Raw genomic sequence first — 19,991 nt, 5'->3', positions numbered from 1 at the left:
CATGCACACTTACTATCTCTTGGTTTTTAGAATAGCCCCACAGAACCCACTCTTTATGTCTGTGGGAGTGGATCTGATTTTTTAGTTCACAGCATTGGCAGGTAGTGAAGAGAGTCTTCAGATATCTCAGAGGCACTCAGGATTTAGCCCTCTTCTATGTTGATCAGGGTTCACTTACCATGCATGCTTACACGGATAGTGACTAGGCAGGATGTTCTGACACCAGAGTGTCACACACCGGCAATTGTTTTTTGCTTGGCAATTCATGTATCTGTTGGCTCAGCAAGAAGTAACCAACAATTGCCACATCTAGCTGTGAGGCTGAGTACAGCGCAGCTTTCACTGCTAGAGTAGAGTGTGTTTGGCTTCGACAGTTACTTACAGATCTTGGTATTCGCCAAACATGCTTCACTATTGTCTACACTGACAGCCAGAGTGCTTTGGCCATTGCGCGTAACCTAGTGTTTCATGCGCGTACCAAGCATATTGAAGTTCACTATCATTATGTTCGGGAGCGGTTGTCAGTAGGAGACATAGAGTTGTCCTATCTTCCCATAGAGGACAACATAGCAGATATGTTTACAAAGGCACTTCCTCGTCCCAAGTTCGAAGTCTTCTGATAGGCTTTACACTTGGTTCCCTTTGTTACATGATCTGACATCCCTTGTACATTCATAGGTGGCTATATCCTTTTGGATGAACATGTGCCACCATGACCAGAAAATACCAGGTGTTCTGAGAGGTTGTCAGAATACTTCAGCCCATCCCATGGAGGGGGGTTTGTAGGCCATCTCCTGGTGGTTCTAGTGATGCCCTATAGACCATGGTATGTGCCTTGTAGGAGTGAAGCTGGGCTTCTACAGAGATCCATAAATATAGGCACTTGTAGTGTTAGTGCCTTTTAGGCCACATAGGACACTTAGTTCTATGTGACACCAAGGACACTTAGTCCTAGGTCTAGGTACAAGTACCTTGTACTCTCTTTTTCTATTACTCTAGTTGACGTGACGGCTCATCATCTATCGACTCTTTTGCACCTTGCTCTCTCTCTCTCTCTCTCTCTCTCTCTCTCTCTCTCTCTCTCTCATCTTCAGGTGTCCTGTTTACTATGAGATCTGAGGGTGTTTCTACTGCCTCTTCACAGATAGCTATGGGATTTTGGCCCGTTTCCTCTCCTATCCAGACCAGCGGTGTTTGGCAGGTTTCATTCATGAGGTACTTAGACACTGCGAGAGGATACTCCGAGCACGAAGACAAGAGCAGACTTCTTCCTAGGCTGATCCATCTCAGAGCTCTATCACGGAGTTCTTTCAGCTAGATCACATAGACCCACACGAGACGAGGCCTCGACATGACCGTGACCTGGAGCCTGTGACCCGACAACTCGGACAGAGGGTTGACACACAAATCACACTTGGGTTGGCAAATCTTTTTACGAAGGCTCTACCTCGACCTAAGTTTGAAGCTTTTCGGCAAGCTTTAAACTTAGTACCTTTTGTGACTTGATCTGTTATACTTTGTATAGTCAAAGGTTGCTATATCCCTACGGGATGAACATGTGCAACCATGACATGTCTAGGATACTTCAGCCCATACCATGGAGGGGGGTTTGTAGGCCCTTCTATTGGCTATCCGTATGTGCCACTTATTCCTTACTACGTGCCTTGTAGGCCTAGTTAAAGTCAGTTAGGTCAGTTGGTACAGTTAGTACATGTACCACTTAAGACCACTCGGACACTTAGTCTAGTTAGGGCTTTTAGCCCTAGAGGTTTGTTACGTTCGCTCCCTCTTGAGCCTCCATTCATTGTAGCAGCTTTTTGATTACAGTACTCTTGGAGCTTGAGGTTCCATCTCCTTGCTTCTTGTGATGATTTCTTCCTACAATTCACAGCAAGTTTAGAGAGCTGGGAGAAGAGGGAAAAAGACAATACACAGCACTAGGGGCTAGAAAGAAGGGCTGGCCTCCCCCGAAGGTCTTTATTGCAATAGAAAATGACTTTGTACAACTTGCTCTGAGAAGCCCATGAAGGTGAGTACAACTCTTGAATGAACTTAGAGCTCTGAGGCTCTTCTTTTATAGACTTGGCCTAGCAAAAAAACCTTGCTTTCTAAAGCTACCTTTTACAAAAAGCTTAGCTTTTTTGCTTTTACCCCTTGCCCACTCTAGGCAGCTTTAATGGTCTTTTTAGAACCCCAAGGTGCCCTCATTAATGGGCGCCATCTTCTAGGAGCTTCTGGTGCTTATTGCCTTGTGGGGCCTGCTTTTTGGTACTTTGTCCATCAATTATGGGCCTTTTTGCACTCTTCCAAGTCCTACAAATTAATTAAGCAAACACCATCACTTTAAGCCTTAATGCATGCATTCCTAGTTCTTGGACTAATCGTGGGCGTCCCCACGGTTCTCTTTTACCAAAGCAAAGAAAAATTAAAGCAAAGCTTATTCTAGTTAACCAAAGTCAACATTCTTTGACTAGAGTGAATCTAATAAAGATTCTTCTTTATTTCTTGGGAGAAGTACCGAATGGTGACATCCCCTCGGCTTCTAATCAGTTGCCCACAACTGATACAACTGAAAAACTTGAGGGTATTTGGAAAAGAACTCCTCATCTACCCACTTGGCATATATGCGGATAACCTTGCATATGGGTTCTTTCTTTTCTGTGTGATATACAATGTGTTTTGGTTGGAGGATCTCCTCCATCTCTTCCACCTCTGGTGGCTCTTCTTGAACTGGTTCTGTGGTCTATGGTCCTTGATACTTCTTGAGAAGACTCACATGAAGACATGGTGAATCTTCCAAGTCTCGGGTAACTCTAGTCGATGTGCAACTTCATTTTATGGGCTCGCTAACCCGGAAGGGCCCATAATATCTAGGAGATAACTTTGGGTATACTTCTTCTTTTCCCTTCATCTTTGTGAGGCGTGCTTTTTCAAACTTAAGTAATACCCAGTCTCCTTCTTGGAGATTCATCTCTCTCTTTTGCTTAGCTGCAGCATTCTTTTACTTTTGTTGAAATCTCGAACATACTGATCAGCATTTTTGTTCTAAGGATAGGTGGCAAAATCAGTTTCCCATATATGACTTCGAATGGGGCTTTTCCCGAGGAGTTGTGAATAGTGTTATTGTATGCAAATTCCGTGAGGGAAAAGTACTTTTCCCATTCGGCTTTCTGTTCAGACACATAGCACTTTAGTAGATCTAGTATCGTAGAATTGACATTCTTGCTTTGTCATCTTAGAGTGAAATGAAGATGAGAAATCCAACTTCGTACCCATGTTATCAAAGAATGCTTGCCAGAACAAACAAGTCATCTTGGGGTCTAGATCACTTACAATCGACTTAGGCATCCCATGGTGTTTGAAGATCTGTGCTAAAAAACAACCTGGCCGTATGGTCTGTCTTAATGGTTTTTCTTATTGGAATGAAGTGGGCTTGCTTGCTGAACCTGTCAATTATTGTCCATATCTCATCATTCTTGTACTTGGATCTGGGGAAGTCCATAGCAATATTCTCCCATGGCCCCTACGGTATAGGTAGTGGCATGAGAAGTCCAGGATTTTTGTGTCTATCGTACTTCAGCTTTTGGTACATAAGACATTCCGTCACAAACTTGTGTATATCTTTCCGCATTCTTGGCCAAAAGAAATACCTTGCAATGGCTTGTTTAATAGAAGAAATGCTTTGATGACCCATGTAAGGAGGGGCATGACATTCATCCAAAACTTTTACTCGCATATCTTGAGTCATGCAAAGGTGATCATCTTTCATGAGGAAATCATTCTTCAATGAGTACTGGCTGGATTATTGTCCTTGTAGGAGCGATGAGCAAAAAGAGCAAGTACAGGAGTCGATGGAGATAAGCCGTCACGTCAACTACTTTAGAGAAAAGAAAGTATAATGTACTTGAAGGTAGACCCTAGGACTAAGTGTCCTAGGTGTCACACAGCACTAAATGTCCTATGTGGCATAAAAGGCACTAAAATACTGGAGTGCCTGTTACTATGCCTACAAGGCACATACCAGGCCCCATAGGGCATCACTAGACCTGGAAGAAGATGGCCTACAAACCCCCCTCCATGGTATGGGCTGAAGTATAATGTCTCAGAATACTTGGTATTTTCTGGTCATGGTGGCACATGTTCATCCAAAAGGATATAGCCACCTATGAATGTACAAGGTATGTCAGATCATGTAACAAAGGGAACCAAGTGTAAAGCCTGTCGGAAGACTTCGAACTTGGGATGAGGAAGTGCCTTTGTAAACATATCTGCTATGTTGTCCTCTGTGGGAAGGTAGGACAACTCTATGTCTCCTGCTGACAACTGCTTTGGAACATAATTATAGTGAACTTCAATGTGCTTGGTACGCGCATGGAACACTAGGTTACGCGCAATGGCCAAAGCACTTTGGCTGTCAGTGTAGACCATAGTGGAGGATGTCTGGCGAATACCAAGATCTGTAAGTAACTGTCGAAGCATGGTCAGGAATAATAGCTTGTCTATTAGCTCGACTTTGCTCTTCCTGCAAAAGCAAAGTGACAAGCTGATCAAAAGAGTAGTGGTCTGGATTACCCATGGCTACTAATCGAAGGGTTGTGGCAAATCGTTGATATGTATCCGGCAGTCCATTCAATGTGGTACTGACAAGCTGAGAATTTGGCACCACCTCATCAATATTGGCAAGTTGTTCCATGAGATCCTTGACCTTTGTCAGGTATGCATCCATAGAATCACCTTCATTCACACTGACTTCCTACAACTGCCTTCTTAAATATGCAACACGTGCCTCATTGCGAATCTGATAAAGAGAAGCCAATTTGTCCCAAGCGTCCTTTGCTGTCCTGCAAGACCGGATGTTTGGAATAATGATTCTCTTGCATGATAAAGCAATACAGGAATGTGCATTTGCATCTCTTGCATCCCATCTTGATTGTTCTTGAGTTCGAGGAGCAGCAGCAGGGGTGCTAGAGGATAAGGCTTTAGGAGGAGTACCCTCTGCAGAGGGACCAGCAGTAGGGGCCGCCACTGAAGCATTGGCCGGCCTCAGATCAACCCCAGAAACAATATTCCGAAAATGCCTTGCAACAAGAATATGTTTCATGAGATAAGACCACATCGGATAGTTGGTCCCATCCAATTTATCATCCTCACGAAGAATGCCAAATAAGTCATGATTGTTCCCAGCCATTGTAAATAGTACTGAGAGAGCAAATAGACTGAAAATATGTGCAGCAAGGTATAGGAACAGAGTTACCAGCTGAAATTGAGCTCCCAACACAAAAGCCCCAAATTTTGTTGGCCTAAGTGATGACATGGTACAATGTGACAGTTCTGAACCTGAATTTTACCGAAAACCTCAATTTTAGGAAGGATTTCAGTTGTCAACCTTGTCCAAAGTGTTGTATTGACAGGTTGAAGGTCCAAATGTCAAAAGCCCTAAATTTTTCTGTTGGAAATTAGGGTTTGACAGTAAAAACTGTCAAAAAACAGTAAGAGACAGCAAATGTTGCTTGTAAATCAGCTTCTGGTCCCCTGAACTGAAGGCTGAGACCCAAAAGACCTCTGTAGGTAGAATATGACAGACCACGGAGCTGCTGCAGCAGGTTGAAGTGCAAAAAGCGGCTGGAGCAGAGCTGGAACAGCCCTTAGACACCTCGAAATGTGAGCGTGGCTGCAAATGTCTCCTATGGAGCACGCCTCGAGCACCCTTGCTTCAGTAGTACAGGATGCCGCCACCAGAGCCGACCCAATCCACATGGGGCCGAGATGGGAAGATGCCTCAAAACCCTTGGTTTGACGACGAGTGCAGAGAGGTGCGAGCCTACCTCACAGAAGAGCGAGCCTTGGGTCAATTGACGCTATCCGAGGCTCACCGGATATTCCGACGGCTAACACGCCGCAATTGACGGGCCTTCCTCACACATAGAATGGATGAGATTATCAGATCATTTCAAGGCAAGGACTTGACCATTGGATGGGGACTTCTTTCGGAAGGGAAGCCACCCATTCCCATCAATGATCCGGGAGTGTGGCACATTTATGCATGCTCCTTATATGATGTCCTGATGCAGGCACCACCGGACATGTCCTCTATGCCCAGGCCCACTACCTATCACTTATTACCGCACAGTATGTACGGGTTGCGCTCCGCCTGCTGCACAACCGGAAGGCACAAGGCCATGAGGGCCTACGGATTGAGCACTTCGCACATGGACAAGAGGTTTTAACCTCTGTTCTTGCACAGATGTTCAACCATGTTGTATGCCACGGCTTCCCACCAGCTTGGAGCACCACTACTATTGTTCCGATACACAAGGCAGGAGACCCCATGGACACTGGGAACTACCGCATCCTCATGATTGGCCACACATTGGCCAATATCTATGGATCGATACTAAAGAGGGAGTTTAGCAGTCACACAGGCACGGGGGCAGCGGGCACTAGGGCAGGCAGGATTTAGGAGGCAGCACTCTACACTAGATCACATCTTCACTCTGAGGGCTATCATTGAGGAGGCGAGGTCAAGACACCAGAAAGTCTACACATGCTTCGTAGACTTTCACATTCTCGCATGATCAAGAGACTACAGGAGATGCAAATTCCAGAGACGTTGATCTGGGGGGTAATGAGCCTATATGAGTCAGTCAGAAGCAGAGTTCGTGCCCCAGGTGGTCTATTGGATTGGGTTGAGAGCACGATCGGGATGAAGCAGGGTTGCTCCCTCTCACCGACTCTCTTCGGACTTTACATCGATGAGATCACATCCTTCATTGACCACCGAGGAGGCGGGGATCATTACTGGCCGACCTCATGATACAAATATTGCTATACGCTAAGCATAGTCCTTATATCATCTTCAACAGGAGGACTACAGAGACATCTTGGGGCCCTAGAGGTGTTCTGTAGAGAGAGAGACTTGCTAGTCAACCTTGGGAAGACCAAGGTTATGGTCTTCAACACATTACGCGCAGTGCTACAGTCCTACACGTATTTGGGAGTAGTCTTCACAGGACTCCTCTTCATGATGACCCATGCAACCCAAGCATGACTCACACGAGGGCGGGGTGCTCTGGTCGGCTAGAGCGACAGATTTTTCAGACACACTTCCAGGGTCCACCGACGAAGGGTTGGCTTTTCGATACGCTAGTGCGACCGACTGCCATGTATGCAGCACCCTTCTAGGGATGCGATCTCCCGAAGGCAGAGTGGAGAAAATTTGAGCGGCTATAGGTGATCATGGGGTCCAGAATGATTCGGTGTAAGCCCTCAGTCCCACATGAGATAGTACATGCAAAGTTTGCCATGACACCTCTCTAGGTTGATGCCATCTTTCAGACAGTGACTTTCATCCACAAAGTTTGGGACTTACCTCATTGGAGACTTCCGAGGCTGGCCTTGGAGTCATCCAAACGATTAGCAGAGGATGGGGCAGACAAATGGTATGCACGTATATCCACCTGGCTTGCCAGGCGCGGTATCCAGATGGACATACTTCCTCTCATTCAGTACAGCATGGACATGCCTCTTGAGTCGATCCCACGAGATTAGATCATCCGTATCATACGGTTAGATCTCCTCCGGCTCCACATATCTCGGACTTGGGGAGGGAACCAAGATTCCCCACCAAGATCTAGTTCTATCACGACCACTTCCTGAGAGTATCGAAAGAGGGATTCATCATCAGACCCCAGTTCTCGAGGACAAAGGAGTCTCACATGCACTAAGGATTGCTATTGGACGCCCCATCAGCTGAGGATTGAGGCGTGGAGAGTTGCTGGTGTACCTAGAGAGCAGAGGATTTGCATGCTATGTATGCTAGGGGTGGTTGAGACAGACGAGCATTTTCTCTATATTTGCCCAGCCTATTATGAGATACGAGGACGCTACCATTGTCTCTACCTTAAGGGGAGTGGCTTCGGTCCACTATCACATATGATCCATTTCCATGACCAAGTCTGTATTGGGCTCTATTTGATGGAGATGCAGTTGCACAGGAAGCTACTACTCCGACGGATCAGAGAGTAGCAGGAGGCGGCTAGACCGCAGGACATGGAGGTTGACTGGGCATAGCGACGCGTCACAGACTTCTATACATATGGGTCAGCTCCAGGAGTAGAGGAGGAGGAGCTAGCTGATACGAGGGCAGCCTGGATCGGTAGAGAGAGCCGACACGGTGCCATTGAGAGAGGGACACAAAGATCACACGCGAGACAGAGAGTGACCAGAGCACATTCTATTGAGGTCTAACCTATCACAGCTTTCCTCAGGGGGGACCGATAGAGACGGGGTCACTCTGGACATAGCCTAGAGAGTTTAGAGATGAAGGAGACCGGAGACCGCGTCCGCCACCATAGCGCGAGACGGCTTGATAGCTGCAAATACGAGATATTTTCACTGCTCACTAGAGAGCCATCATGATGCTAGGCTTCGGTTCCTAAGTCTCAACTCCGAGATTGATTCAGCTTGTGCGTGACTAGTTATGATTTTGCTAGCATAGATTAGTACTCAGCAAGGGCCCTAGCGCGCCCTTTGCTCCAGCCCACAGAGGCTTGTATGAGTCTACTTTTTTGCACACTTTGTCCCATAGGCCTGCAAGGCCTCCCATGGACGTCAATACATCTTTCTTTCTTTCTTGTTTATGAAAACCAAGTACGCAGAAATAGCTGATTTCATTGATTTAGCAATCGAAATATTAGATGCAACAGGAATTGTCTCACCTTTTCCTTTAGCTTCCTGTGCTTGAAAATGAGAGTTCTTGCTTTCATGTCAATGTGTATCTCCGTTGGTGGAACCACATCATGCCCAAAATTACATCATAATGCTTGAGGTGTGAAACGTATAACTCCTCGTGGACTCCTCATGGTCCACATAATCCTGAATATGAATTCTAAGCTTTCCAATCAATGGAGTGACTTTAATTGGATCCCCTTTCAAAACATGGTCTGCATCTAGGGATGCCCCCAATTCTTCAGTCTTAATTCCTAGCCTCAAAGCTAGGTCTTCTGAGATAAAATTGTCTGTAGCTCCTGGATCGAATAGAATCAAAGCATTCTGGTCTCTCACTTTACCACACGAGAGGCAAAGTTCTCGAGCTTCTGGATTAGTTGTTATTCCCAACATATCAGAGACTCCTCTTGCCAAAGGCTTTGCAAGTTCTTTTGGCGTTTTCTGCTCCCTCAAACCCGAAGGCTTTTTGGGGCACTGGGCAGCCAGATGCCCTTCTTTTCCACAATGGAAACACTTAACCCCCTTTAAGAAGGCCTACGAGTAAATCTTGACTTTCCTTTGTAGGGCTTTGACGGACCCTTTTGGCTTTGACGGACACTTAACCCCCTTTAAGAAGGCCTCCGGGTAAACCTTGACTTTCCTTTGTAGGGCTTTGATGGACCCCCTGGCTTCTGAGGTTGGAATGGCTTTTGACCATGAGCTGTTGGGACGACCATATTCTTTTTCATAGTGTTTCCCATCCTTGCCTTTTGAGGTGGCTACTGACCGTAGGAGGTCTTCCTTCATTGATTCAACCACGGAGGCTGAATGCATCAAATCTCGGAGTTTTGTCTTGCATACAATGCTTACTTGGGCACGAATGCTTGGATGCAGACCATCCTTGTACTTCTAAAGCTTTGACCTGTTTGAAACAACCTTGAAGGGAGTACTCTGAAGATAAGCTGAAAACATCTTCTGATTATAAGTCTCTGGCCGTATCTGAGGATGTCATGCACACACTTTCCACACCATAAAAGTTTTTCCACCTGTTGGGTGCTTCATTAGGCACTAATAGAGCTTCACACCATGCAGATCAAAAAAGTAAACAAAAAGGAATCCACTAGAAATGGTGTGCATGCAGGAAGATTGAAGGGGGGAGAGAGAGAGAGAGAGAGAGAGAGAGAGAGAGAGAGAGAGAGAGAGAGGAGGAGGAGGAGGAGGAGGAGGGGGTGTGGGGGCGGGGGAGGGAGAAAAGGTGGAGATGGTGTGTAAGAAGACTTGAGGAGATAAAGAAAGGGGGGGGGGAGAGAGAGAGAGTCAACCACTTTAAAGTCTGCATTCAAGTCCACTGAGGAAGAGTTGACATATTGTCCAATAGAAAAAAATGCACTTCCAAAATTTTAAAAAATGCCTAATTTCTTTTTGCCCAATTTGAAGCGTTGCTAAGGCTACCCAGAGGGCAGGCCAAAAAGCTTATTCTAGTTAAGCAAAGTCAATATTCTTTCACCGGAGTCAATTTAATAAATATTTGTCTTTATTTATTGGGAGAAGAACCAAATGGTGACAATTGCTCTTCCATCATAGCAAACAGCCCATTCCCCAGCTTTCGACTTTTCCAGCTCCCTTGGACTCATGGTGTATAAACCATGGAAATGAACTCATGGTATATAAAATGGAAAGTGATATCAGTGACACCCTAGATGTCCATTGCAGTAGATTTGATTAAGATAATTGGCTGGTGTGGGAAGTCTTGTGAAAAGAACTTGCACAAAATACGCGTGTAACATGTACACAAATAAGAAGAGAAAAAATAAAATCTGCACGTTTGTGAAGTAAAGTGGTCCTGCCACACATGTACGTCTCATTATTTCATTCTTTTCATTAAAAATAATTACAAGACTATGTTATGTTTGTGTCTTATGAAGATAGATCGTGGTCCTTGCTAGAAACATTCCTCCTTAGGGACATTATCCGGCCTCCTTTTCTAAATTGTAAATTATGGAAGATTCCATGGTCTGCTATTTTCTAGGTGGTATACTTTCCCCACCTCCTGTCTAGCTGGTTGCTTGTAGAGTTCTACATGTAATGATGGGCTGATTGCTAAATCAATTGATTGGAACGCTTTTTGAAGGGCATGGGTAGGTGGTGCGAAGCTCTTGGCTCTTTGAAGCAAATGGTTTGGTCTTAAAATGTGGCCTGTAATTTTATGCTTCTCTTTTGGAATGTGGTTGGGATCGAAAGCTCCTCGCACGAGTGCCTATTGTGGGAAGACTGCTTTGATTTTATTTTGTGAATAGTTTTCTTTGCAAAGAGTTCTATTAAGAGATTATTCTCCAGATTCGGATTTGAATTAATTAGTTTCACATGTGAGTATTACTTTTGTTGTTTGGTGAATAACGAATTGCATGTTTGTCTAATGATCTACCTTTAAGCAGCTCCTTTGCAGAGTCATGGGGCTCTGCGAACACCATCACAATTTGAGAACAAAGCTTCTGACTGGCATGAGACAAAGGCTCGAAAGGTTAGTTAAAATATGTTTGGCTTATTATATGACATGGAGATGAAGTTTCCAAATACTTGTTTTAAAATAAAACAAAGCACGCAAATGAAGATTTCATTTTGGTGTCCGCAGTAAGCAAGGACTTGCAATTTGTGCCTGTAAGCTATAGGCATGTAGGCAATTTGTCCCCTTGATTGATTGAGTGTGCATGTGATTGTTTTCATCATGCACAAAAACATGACATTTAATGTAATATTACCAAAATGGTTAGATTATCTCATCATTCTAATCACCTTTGGAAACTTTGAATACTTCTATCATATGTATGTGGCAAGGGTTTGAGAGTGTGAGCATTCTTTAAGTTGAATAGGCTGGTGATGGACTGCCAGTGTTGTGTTGACAGAAGCCCACTAAGGTCCTCATGTTTGCAACTCTTCGTTGAAAAATTGATCTCCACTCCTCAAAACAAAAAAGAATGAGGTTTTTGCCTCTAAAAATTTTGACCGCATTATTCAATCAGGGGAAAAATAATTAAAAGTTTCAAGTATACGTATGCTAATGAAAACTGAAGGAATCGATATTCTTATGAGCTTATTGTTCTCTATGCATAATTCATATGAATCTCCGCAGAATGCAAAAGAAGATCAGTATCCAGGCAGTGGAGGTGGAAGGCGGAGAGCAACACTATCAAGCTCCTTTGAGTTTAATGACCTGCAGGGTCCAAGAGCTCCACAGGAGTACAAATTTATTCCCGAGCAGCCAACAGGAAGGGCGGAAGTCAGCCAATCACGTGATAGATCCAACCAGTCCAAGTTTTATCTGGGTGCCAATAATGCTTTTGAAAATCTTACTTCCGCAGGATCTTTCCTTCATAATAGTGATGCTTTGATGAGTGCATTTAGCTTCCAAGGAGGACTCGGTGCTGTTGGAGGAAGTCTTTTACCTCAAATGGATGGATGCACTAATCATCTGTACCCTCAAAGTGGACTAGATTTTGAAGGACTGCACCATGATGCATTTCCTGGCTTTGGGTATGACAGTCAATTTGCAGCTCATCGGGCATCTCTCCAGTTGTTATCAGGAGGAAGTTCTTATCTGGGTTCTGATAAATTGATGTTACTGCATGAGGAAGAACAGACAAAGTTGGACAAAAAGAGGAAGGTAATATATTTCTGAGTGAGGTTGCACACATGGTCGGTTTTCTTTTTTATTTGAATGCGTCTATTCTTGTTTTTTTGTTGATGTATCTCATTTTGTACGATTTCTCTGTAGTTTCTACATGTCCTCAGTTATGAGTTTAAAGTAGCTTGTGCTGTTTTGATATTGTGCGTTGACCAACTTGTCAGAATGAAGAAGCGAGAATCGCCAAAGAGGTTGAAGCACATGAGAAGAGAATTAGACGTGAAATTGAACGCCAGGATACTGCTAGAAGGAAGGCAAGTGGCTCGACGCTGATGAATTTCCCCCAATCTAAGTGAGCTCAGTATGAAAACAAACCTAAAGGATAATGTTCTTTTCCACCTCATATTGTTCATTAGTCTAGATACAAATTGAAGACCAGGCAAATGATGTATGTCAGGAATATAATTTTATAACTGGCTCAGCAAGTGTACCTGATATGCTTTTGAACCACCTGATTGTCTTTGTCGATTCCTGTCAGACAAAGTGAATTTTCGGTATGCTTGGCACTTAGGCCATGATGAAAACCTGCCATTTGTTTCTTTAGGGTTGTCCGGGCTGAGGCTGAAGTGATCTGCATGACTTTGCCTTGTATAATGTTTTTTGGTTGTTTGACAAAGGTTTCGTAAATATTGGGTTACCTCACTGATAGTTGATCTCTCTGGACTGGATTTCTCAGAGAGAGGAGCAAATGCGGAAGGAGATTGAGAAGCAAGGCCGTGAAAAACGTAGAGAAGAAGAAAGGGCCATGCGAGATAGGCAGAGGGAGGAGGAGCGCATTCAACGGGAACATCGGAGAGAAATTGAGCGTAGAGAAAGGATAATGGAAAAGGAGACGAGGAGGGCAAGTTTTATATTCGATCTGCCTTAGAAAATGCTTGTTATAAATAAAGTTTTGTCTAGAAGATTTGGTTCTGATTACCTTTTCCATGTCTATAGCATTTGGCTTTTTCATTGTATGCTTTTGATTACTTTTCAGGTGGAACGGCAACGGCAGAAGGACGAAAGCAGAAGGGAAAAAGAGGTCGCTAAAATGAAAGTTGCCAGTGAACGAGCACTAGCAAGAAGGTTGGCAAGGGAGTCTACAGATCTGATAGATGATGAACGCTTGGAATTATTGGAAGCTGCAGCATTCATACAGGGTTTGCCATCCATCTACCTGTTAGATGGTGAGACGTTAAATGAACTGGACAGATATCAAGGTTGGCCAATATTTTCATTACCTTTCAAGCTTTTCAAACTATGGCTATGAAAAATGTTCCAGCCTTACAGATACCCGTATAGAATTCACAACTGCATGTGCAAGAATAAAAGTCAAGCTTCAAAAGTGATAAGACAAAGACTATTAGGCATTTTTATGGAGATAATTAAATGAGATTACTGTGCTACTTTGTGCCATGTATGCTTGCCTCTAGGGCACTGCTGTGTACGAGTTGATTTGCACATCTCAATGACCTTATATCTTTGCTCTGCAGAATTTTTGAAGAAGTTTCCCCCTGCTTCGGTCAGAATGAAAAGACCTCTTGCAGCCCACCCATGGATTAACTCCACAGATAACATTGGCAAATTACTCATGGTAAGCCTCATATAGCATTTGATAAACAGGTGATCCTTATCTCTTGTTGTGAAGTGGTAGTAGGTACTTGTGACATACCCTTGATAGGATAGCCACGGCTAATAACCTAGGGGAGGAATGCAATCCTCTATCCACAAACTACCTGCAAACACCACCAAGGGTTAGAATACAAACACAAGGACACCAATGGTGTAAGCTAGCACGTCATCACCCAACCATAGATCCTCTTAAGGATCACCCCCGAGCTACAGGTCAAGCAATCCCGGACCAGTGATCTCATACGTGTCCCATACCATACAGCCCCATTTGTGTACAGATATCGTCAGGGAATATAAGCGTAGACGGACTCCATCCTAGCTGGGTGCCACCCCCAAATGAGCTGAGGCTAACACTTATATACGTGTGGGGTGTCCTATGTGTCTCAACCTTAAGTTTACCCTAGCTGTACTAAAGATAGGTCATGTTCTAACTATCTCAGGGCTAGGTTACATGAACCTAGGTTAAGCTGACCTCCATAACACTAGCCATGTTATGCCATTCTCTTCCCTCTTATTCATAGAAGGATTGAGATGACTTTGGGAATTGGCACCAAAGAGAATCAATATTTTCCAAAGTCCGAAGCATTCTCTGACTTAGCCTTCAGTTTTGGAACAACACTGTTCCCAAGCTATCAGTCCCTTTCCAGTTCATGAGGCACATTAATGGTTAGATCCTTGAGCCGCACAAGTTTGTCATCAGAGAAGAAATCGTCTCTCGTCTGGACTCTGCCCTCTAGTCATACCAATCAACAGCTTACAAGCACCCAACTTCACTTTTAGTTTGCTGACATGAAAGACTGGGTGTACCCGAACACCAATATGTAAATGCAACCTACAAGCCACTTCATTGATCCTTTTAAGGATTTGGAAAGGACCACAAAGCGTGAAGATGTTTTATAGACGTGACTAGTTAGCATTATTCGAGAATTCTTATGGATCTCCTGTGAGAAGTGCAATGGAAATGAACGGAAGAGAGAGAGAGAGAGAAAGAAAGAAAGAAAGAAATTTTATTAGAGTCTTCGGAAGACGGATGGGTCTATGAGATTGAAAGAAAATTTGATACAAACCACAGTAAGGGTGGAGCTACTAAACGAGCATCATCACCCGTGTTGAGTCCTAAGTCTGATCATACATAGTCAAATACATCTGGGTGTGACAATGAAAGGGAAAAAGACTCGAGCGGAGTGGAATCCTCCGTATGTCATGTCGCCCTGGCTGGTGCGTAGCCAGTGATGGGACGTTAGCGTCTGTCAAGGGGTGCCGTGCGTCTCAGTCTCCTGGAGGAGGCTGGAGGCAAGACCAGAGCCATCGTGACTCTCGTGGGACGTGTCCCAGGTCGAAACAATGACGGGAGGTGCCCTAGAGTGATCTGTGTGTCCCCTCGATGCCTCGTGTGTCGTGATGTGGTTGTCGGGTCGGGGTCTCTGTCACGTTTGCGGCTAGAGACTGGACGATCAATATCACTCGATGGGAAGAACTCTGTGATCCTGCTTTGAGAGGTGTCTGGTGGTGTGGCCAAGCCCCGTTGCCTGTGAGAGAGAGAGAGAGAGAGAGAGAGAGAGAGTTTATTAAAGTCTTTGGAAGACCGATGGGTCTATGAGACTGATAGAAAACTGATACAAATCAATAAGAAAGGGTGGAGCTACTAAACGAGCATCGACACCCATGCTGAATGCTAAGTGCTAAGTAGTACATAGTCATATCATCAATAGTGACATCATCATCATCGTCATCAACATCATCATCATTCTCATACTTGGGTCAGCCACCATCAGGGTTGGCTGGCACTAATCCATGCAAGCGGCCCCACATAAGTATATGTGTGTCAGGGGGATATTGATATGTAGCCAGTGATGGAGCGCTAGCGGCTATCTGTGGGTGCGGCCCGTCTCAGTCTCCTGGCAATGACTCTGCTTCTGACCAGGGCTATAGTAACCCCTGTGGGCCGAGCCCGAGGCCTGAACCAGGATGGGAGGTCGCTCAGTGTGATCTGCATGTCCGTGTGCTATCGAGTGCGGCGTGCCTCAGGCTCTGGGTCTCTGTTGCGTCTGCTATCAGTGACTGTAGGGCGCGTGCGGTCTAATTGGAAGAACTCTGTGATCTTGCTGTAAGAGGGAATGGGTCCTATGTCTGAGGACTCTGTCTCTGCGTCATGAGTAAGTGATCCCTATAGAGAAACGATAAGGATTGCAGTAGGAAATATAGCAGTAGAGGGAGCGTAACGCAGTCCTCCGTGTAGCTTGAGGATGATGAAGATAAGGAGCAGATCTGGAGCAGGAGGGGACAGATTTGGAGCAGAGGAGCAGAAGAGACAGATCTGGAGGAGGATGGGACAGATCTGGAGCAGAAGGGACAGAGCTGAAGCAGAGGAGCAGATCTGGAGCAGAGGAGGAGAAGTTGGGGCAGATCTGGAGGAGAAGATGGAGCAGCCATGAGGCAGGAAGGAGAGGCAGAGAGAAGGCAGCAGCCAGGAGGCAGAGAGAAACAGAACTGAAGAGGAGAGGTAGAAGTGGAGCAGGCGGGGCTGCAACAAAGCATGGAGGAGAAGAGGAGCAGCTGCAGGTCCTGTCCTGTCTGGAGTAGTGTGAGGGCTTGTGCTTTTATAGGCCAGACCTAGCTGGTCGGCCAGCTGGTCGGTGGGCCTGCCAGCTCGTCTTTCTGGCCACTTGTTTGGCTGAGGTGGCTGGCCTGTGAGCTGTTAGATTGCCCCAGAAATTGGGGATTGTTAGTTGCTTAATACCCCCTCTCAATTGCCAATTTGGAGGGGCAGACATGGTGTGCTTGGAGCTTCGTGTAGGGATGTCGATGGTGGTGTTGGCTATCCCTGTGAAATGCCCAAGAGGTGACCACAAGAGGAGTGCCCTTGCAAGGGAATTGTTCACTTCCTCAAGTGTCCGGAGTTACACGTATGATACCATATAGAAATAAGAACACTGTGAAGCTTGAGAGAATAAGCCACCCCCTCTCACCGCTGAAAGGTGGAGGAAAGAGCAAAGGTAAAGAACAAATTTGTCTTAGCAGCACTGATAATCCGGAGAGGTCGGAGCTGAACAGTGAGCCAGTGTATGTCCGATCTTGGACCTCGGGAGAGAGGAGAGTCTATCCCCGCCTCCAGTCATCTAGACACATCTGAACAGAAAGGGTCCCGCCTAGGGAGAACTTGTAGATCCTGGAAGTCGATGCCAATGGTGGTAGAGGTGAAGGATCATGACCTCCTTGTTCGAAAGAATGGGGAGTGTCAAGCCTTAAACCGAAAAAGAACGGAGGGATGGGTGTAGAAGATGGAGGTAAGAAAGGGAGGGAGGGATGGGAGTAGAAGATGGAGTTCTGAAAGGGAGGGAGGGATGGGAGTAGAAGATGGAGTTCTCTCCCTTAGTGCGCAGCGGAATGAAGAGGAAACTGATATGTTCATAGGAGTGATGCTCCTCGTACCTATGGCTTCCTAGAAGAAGCAGGATCTTTAGATCACCAGAGATTTGGGGTCTTTAGCTCACCATGGCTCTAATACCATATAGAGAAACGATAGGGATTGCAGTAGGAAATATAGCAGCAGAGGGAGCGTAACGCAGTCCTCCGTGTAGCTTGATGATGATGAAGATAAGGAGCAGATGTGGAGCAGGAGGGGACAGATCTGGAGCAGAGGAGCAGAAGAGACAGATCTGGAGGAGGATGGGACAGATCTGGAGCAGAAGGGACAGAGCTGAAGCAGAGGAGCAGATCTGGAGCAGAGGAGGAGAAGTTGGGGCAGATCTGGAGGAGAAGATGGAGCAGCCAGGAGGCAGGAAGGAGAGGTAGAGAGAAGGCAGCAGCCAGGAGGCAGAGAGAAACAGAACTGAAGAGGAGAGGTAGAAGTGGAGCAGGCGGGGCTGCAGCAAAGCATGGAGGAGAAGAGGAGCAGCTGCAGGTTCTGTCCTGTCTGAAGGAGTGTGAGGGCTTGTGCTTTTATAGGCCAGAGGAGAGGTAGAAGTGGAGCAGGCGGGGCTGCAGCAAAGCATGGAGGAGAAGAGGAGAGCTGCAGGTCCTGTCCTGTCTGAAGGAGTGTGAGGGCTTGTGCTTTTATAGGCCAGACCTAGCTGGTCGGCCAGCTGGTCGGTGGGCCTGCCAGCTGGTCGGCCAGACCAGCTGGTCTTTCTGGCCACTTGTTTGGCTGAGGTGGCTGGCCTTTTGGCTGGCCTGTGAGCTGCTAGATTGCCCCAGAAATTGGGGATTGTTAGTTGCTTAATACTCCCTATAGCGGACCACCTCATGGATGAAGGCGGCGAGGCATCCATGGTCTGGGTATGAGAGAAGTCTTGATAATGGCCCAAGACCGTCCCTAAAAAGGCAAGGGTATCGACCACGGATCTCGTAGTACACGGGGCATCTGAATGCGAAGTGCTCCTTTGACTCCACCTCCTGTCGATCACGTGACGCGTCTCTCCCTGGGTATCCCCTCAGCTCGCCCGCTCTCAATACGGAGTCGGTGCGATGAAACTTGAAATTGCCCGATAGAGATCCTCAGTGAGTGTGGCAGATGGATTGAGTGCTCTGGTGGGACAATGAAACCCTCCTCAGAGATGTGCAGACAGTGGTCTCTGTAGAAACTGAGCTTCACTGGAAGCTCCCTCGGCTCCAACCAGGTCCCTAATGTGTGTAACTGTAGTAGATCTTCTTGAATGACCTGGTTGACCTCGTGGTATCCTAGTGAGATAGCTGGAGCGTCTAAGCTGTACTGAAAGGGAGGCAACCTGTCTATGTGAAGCCCTAATCTCTCAAACCACCTACGTGTCTGGGCATACCAACCTCTTTCATCCCCCCCGCCCCACATCTGCGAGGCCTCACACATGCCACATTGAGAGAGAGAGAGAGAGAGAGAGAGAGAGAGAGAGAGAGAGAGAGCACGCCTCACACACGCCACATTGAGGAGAGAAAGGAACAAGAGAACTGCAAGTGATCTTTGGAGAAAACTCCGCTACAAGTGGGGGAAACTGTGGGCAAGGCAAGCATTTAGCCACGTATTTATCCACATGCCTTCCCAGGTAAAGCTCTGCTTGATTCTTTCATATGTTTTAGTGATACCCGCATGTCCAGCCATGGGAGAGGAATGCATTTCTTGCAAAACTAACTATCTATATTTTGAGTCTAGCACTAAATAAATTTTGTCCTGGCACCACAACAGCCCATATTTAGATCCTTGTAATCAATGCACATGTGATTTCTTCTTCACTAGAAGCACCGGGGAGGCGAAAGGAGAATTTCTATGAGAGATGAAGTCCTTCTCTAGCAATTTCCACACCTGTACTGCCACTTGCTCCTGCTCAACCTTAGAGAGATGGTAAGTCTGTGACAATGCATAGAATTCAGCCAAGTACTAATCCAAGATGAGTGGGGATATGAAGGTAGTAACCATCGTTTCTTTAAAACCCCTCCATGTGGTTGACCTTTGAGGTGAATCCCTCATATACCGCCACCAAGTATGTGCATAGTCCTACATGTGCATACCTGCAGAGGTTATGTGGTCCTCACCTTGCTTTGGGTAGAAGTGGAAATAATCTTCGGGCTTCCTAAGACACTCCTCTAGCTCATTAGGTGTGCGAGTGTCCCCTTTAAACTTATGCACTGTGAGTTTGTCCTTGACATCCTTGGCTGCATAATTCTTGTGTGCGTAACCTCTAGAATTGCGGACATCATCATGCTTGAGGTTCACATAATCAGAGAAAGACATCTTAAGTTTGATGGCCTGAGGTAGGGCCTTATATGAATGCAAGGAATCTGCCAGCATCTCATTAAAAGCGGCCTGTTGCCCACCACTAACCCCTTGTTGCGTAGTAGCTGTTGTTATCTGATGCACTAGCTGCGTTTGGCTATATGTGCTCACTGGCGGAGCGATAGGTGCATGAACCCATGGCTGGGTCTCTCTGCCAAATGCATCTCTCTGAAATGAAAGGGATGAAAAGAGGACTGACCTCTCTCCCAGGGCTGTGGGCTGCCATACAACCCAAAATCAGCTCTA

At 45.9% G+C, this 19,991-nt stretch overlaps 1 protein-coding gene across 3 annotated transcripts in view; it reads left to right on the top strand.

Annotated features, from left to right (window-relative positions):
* The window catches only part of LOC147889300 (homeobox-DDT domain protein RLT2-like), a 123,597-nt gene that overhangs the window by 40,334 nt on the left and 63,272 nt on the right, over nucleotides 1-19,991 (top strand). For 2 of the 3 annotated variants that reach the window (XM_087391358.1, XM_087391356.1), the window contains exons 4-9: nucleotides 11,142-11,227; nucleotides 11,837-12,367; nucleotides 12,553-12,642; nucleotides 13,065-13,229; nucleotides 13,365-13,587; nucleotides 13,861-13,961. In XM_087391358.1, the coding sequence (XP_087247484.1) occupies nucleotides 11,142-11,227; nucleotides 11,837-12,367; nucleotides 12,553-12,642; nucleotides 13,065-13,229; nucleotides 13,365-13,587; nucleotides 13,861-13,961 (1,196 nt within the window). Of the gene's footprint in view, nucleotides 1-11,141; nucleotides 11,228-11,836; nucleotides 12,368-12,552; nucleotides 12,647-13,064; nucleotides 13,230-13,364; nucleotides 13,588-13,860; nucleotides 13,962-19,991 lie in introns of all 3 variants that reach the window. The other variant, XM_087391357.1, reaches the window with a different exon arrangement.

Source organism: Dipteris shenzhenensis, chromosome 20 (assembly GCF_047967505.1).
Source record: "Dipteris shenzhenensis isolate YYH24624 ecotype China chromosome 20, Dip_SZ_1.0, whole genome shotgun sequence".
NCBI classification, from domain to species: Eukaryota; Viridiplantae; Streptophyta; class Polypodiopsida; order Gleicheniales; family Dipteridaceae; genus Dipteris; species Dipteris shenzhenensis.
Note: the sequence above shows the minus strand (reverse complement) of the source record. Positions and strands in the feature narration are given on the sequence as shown.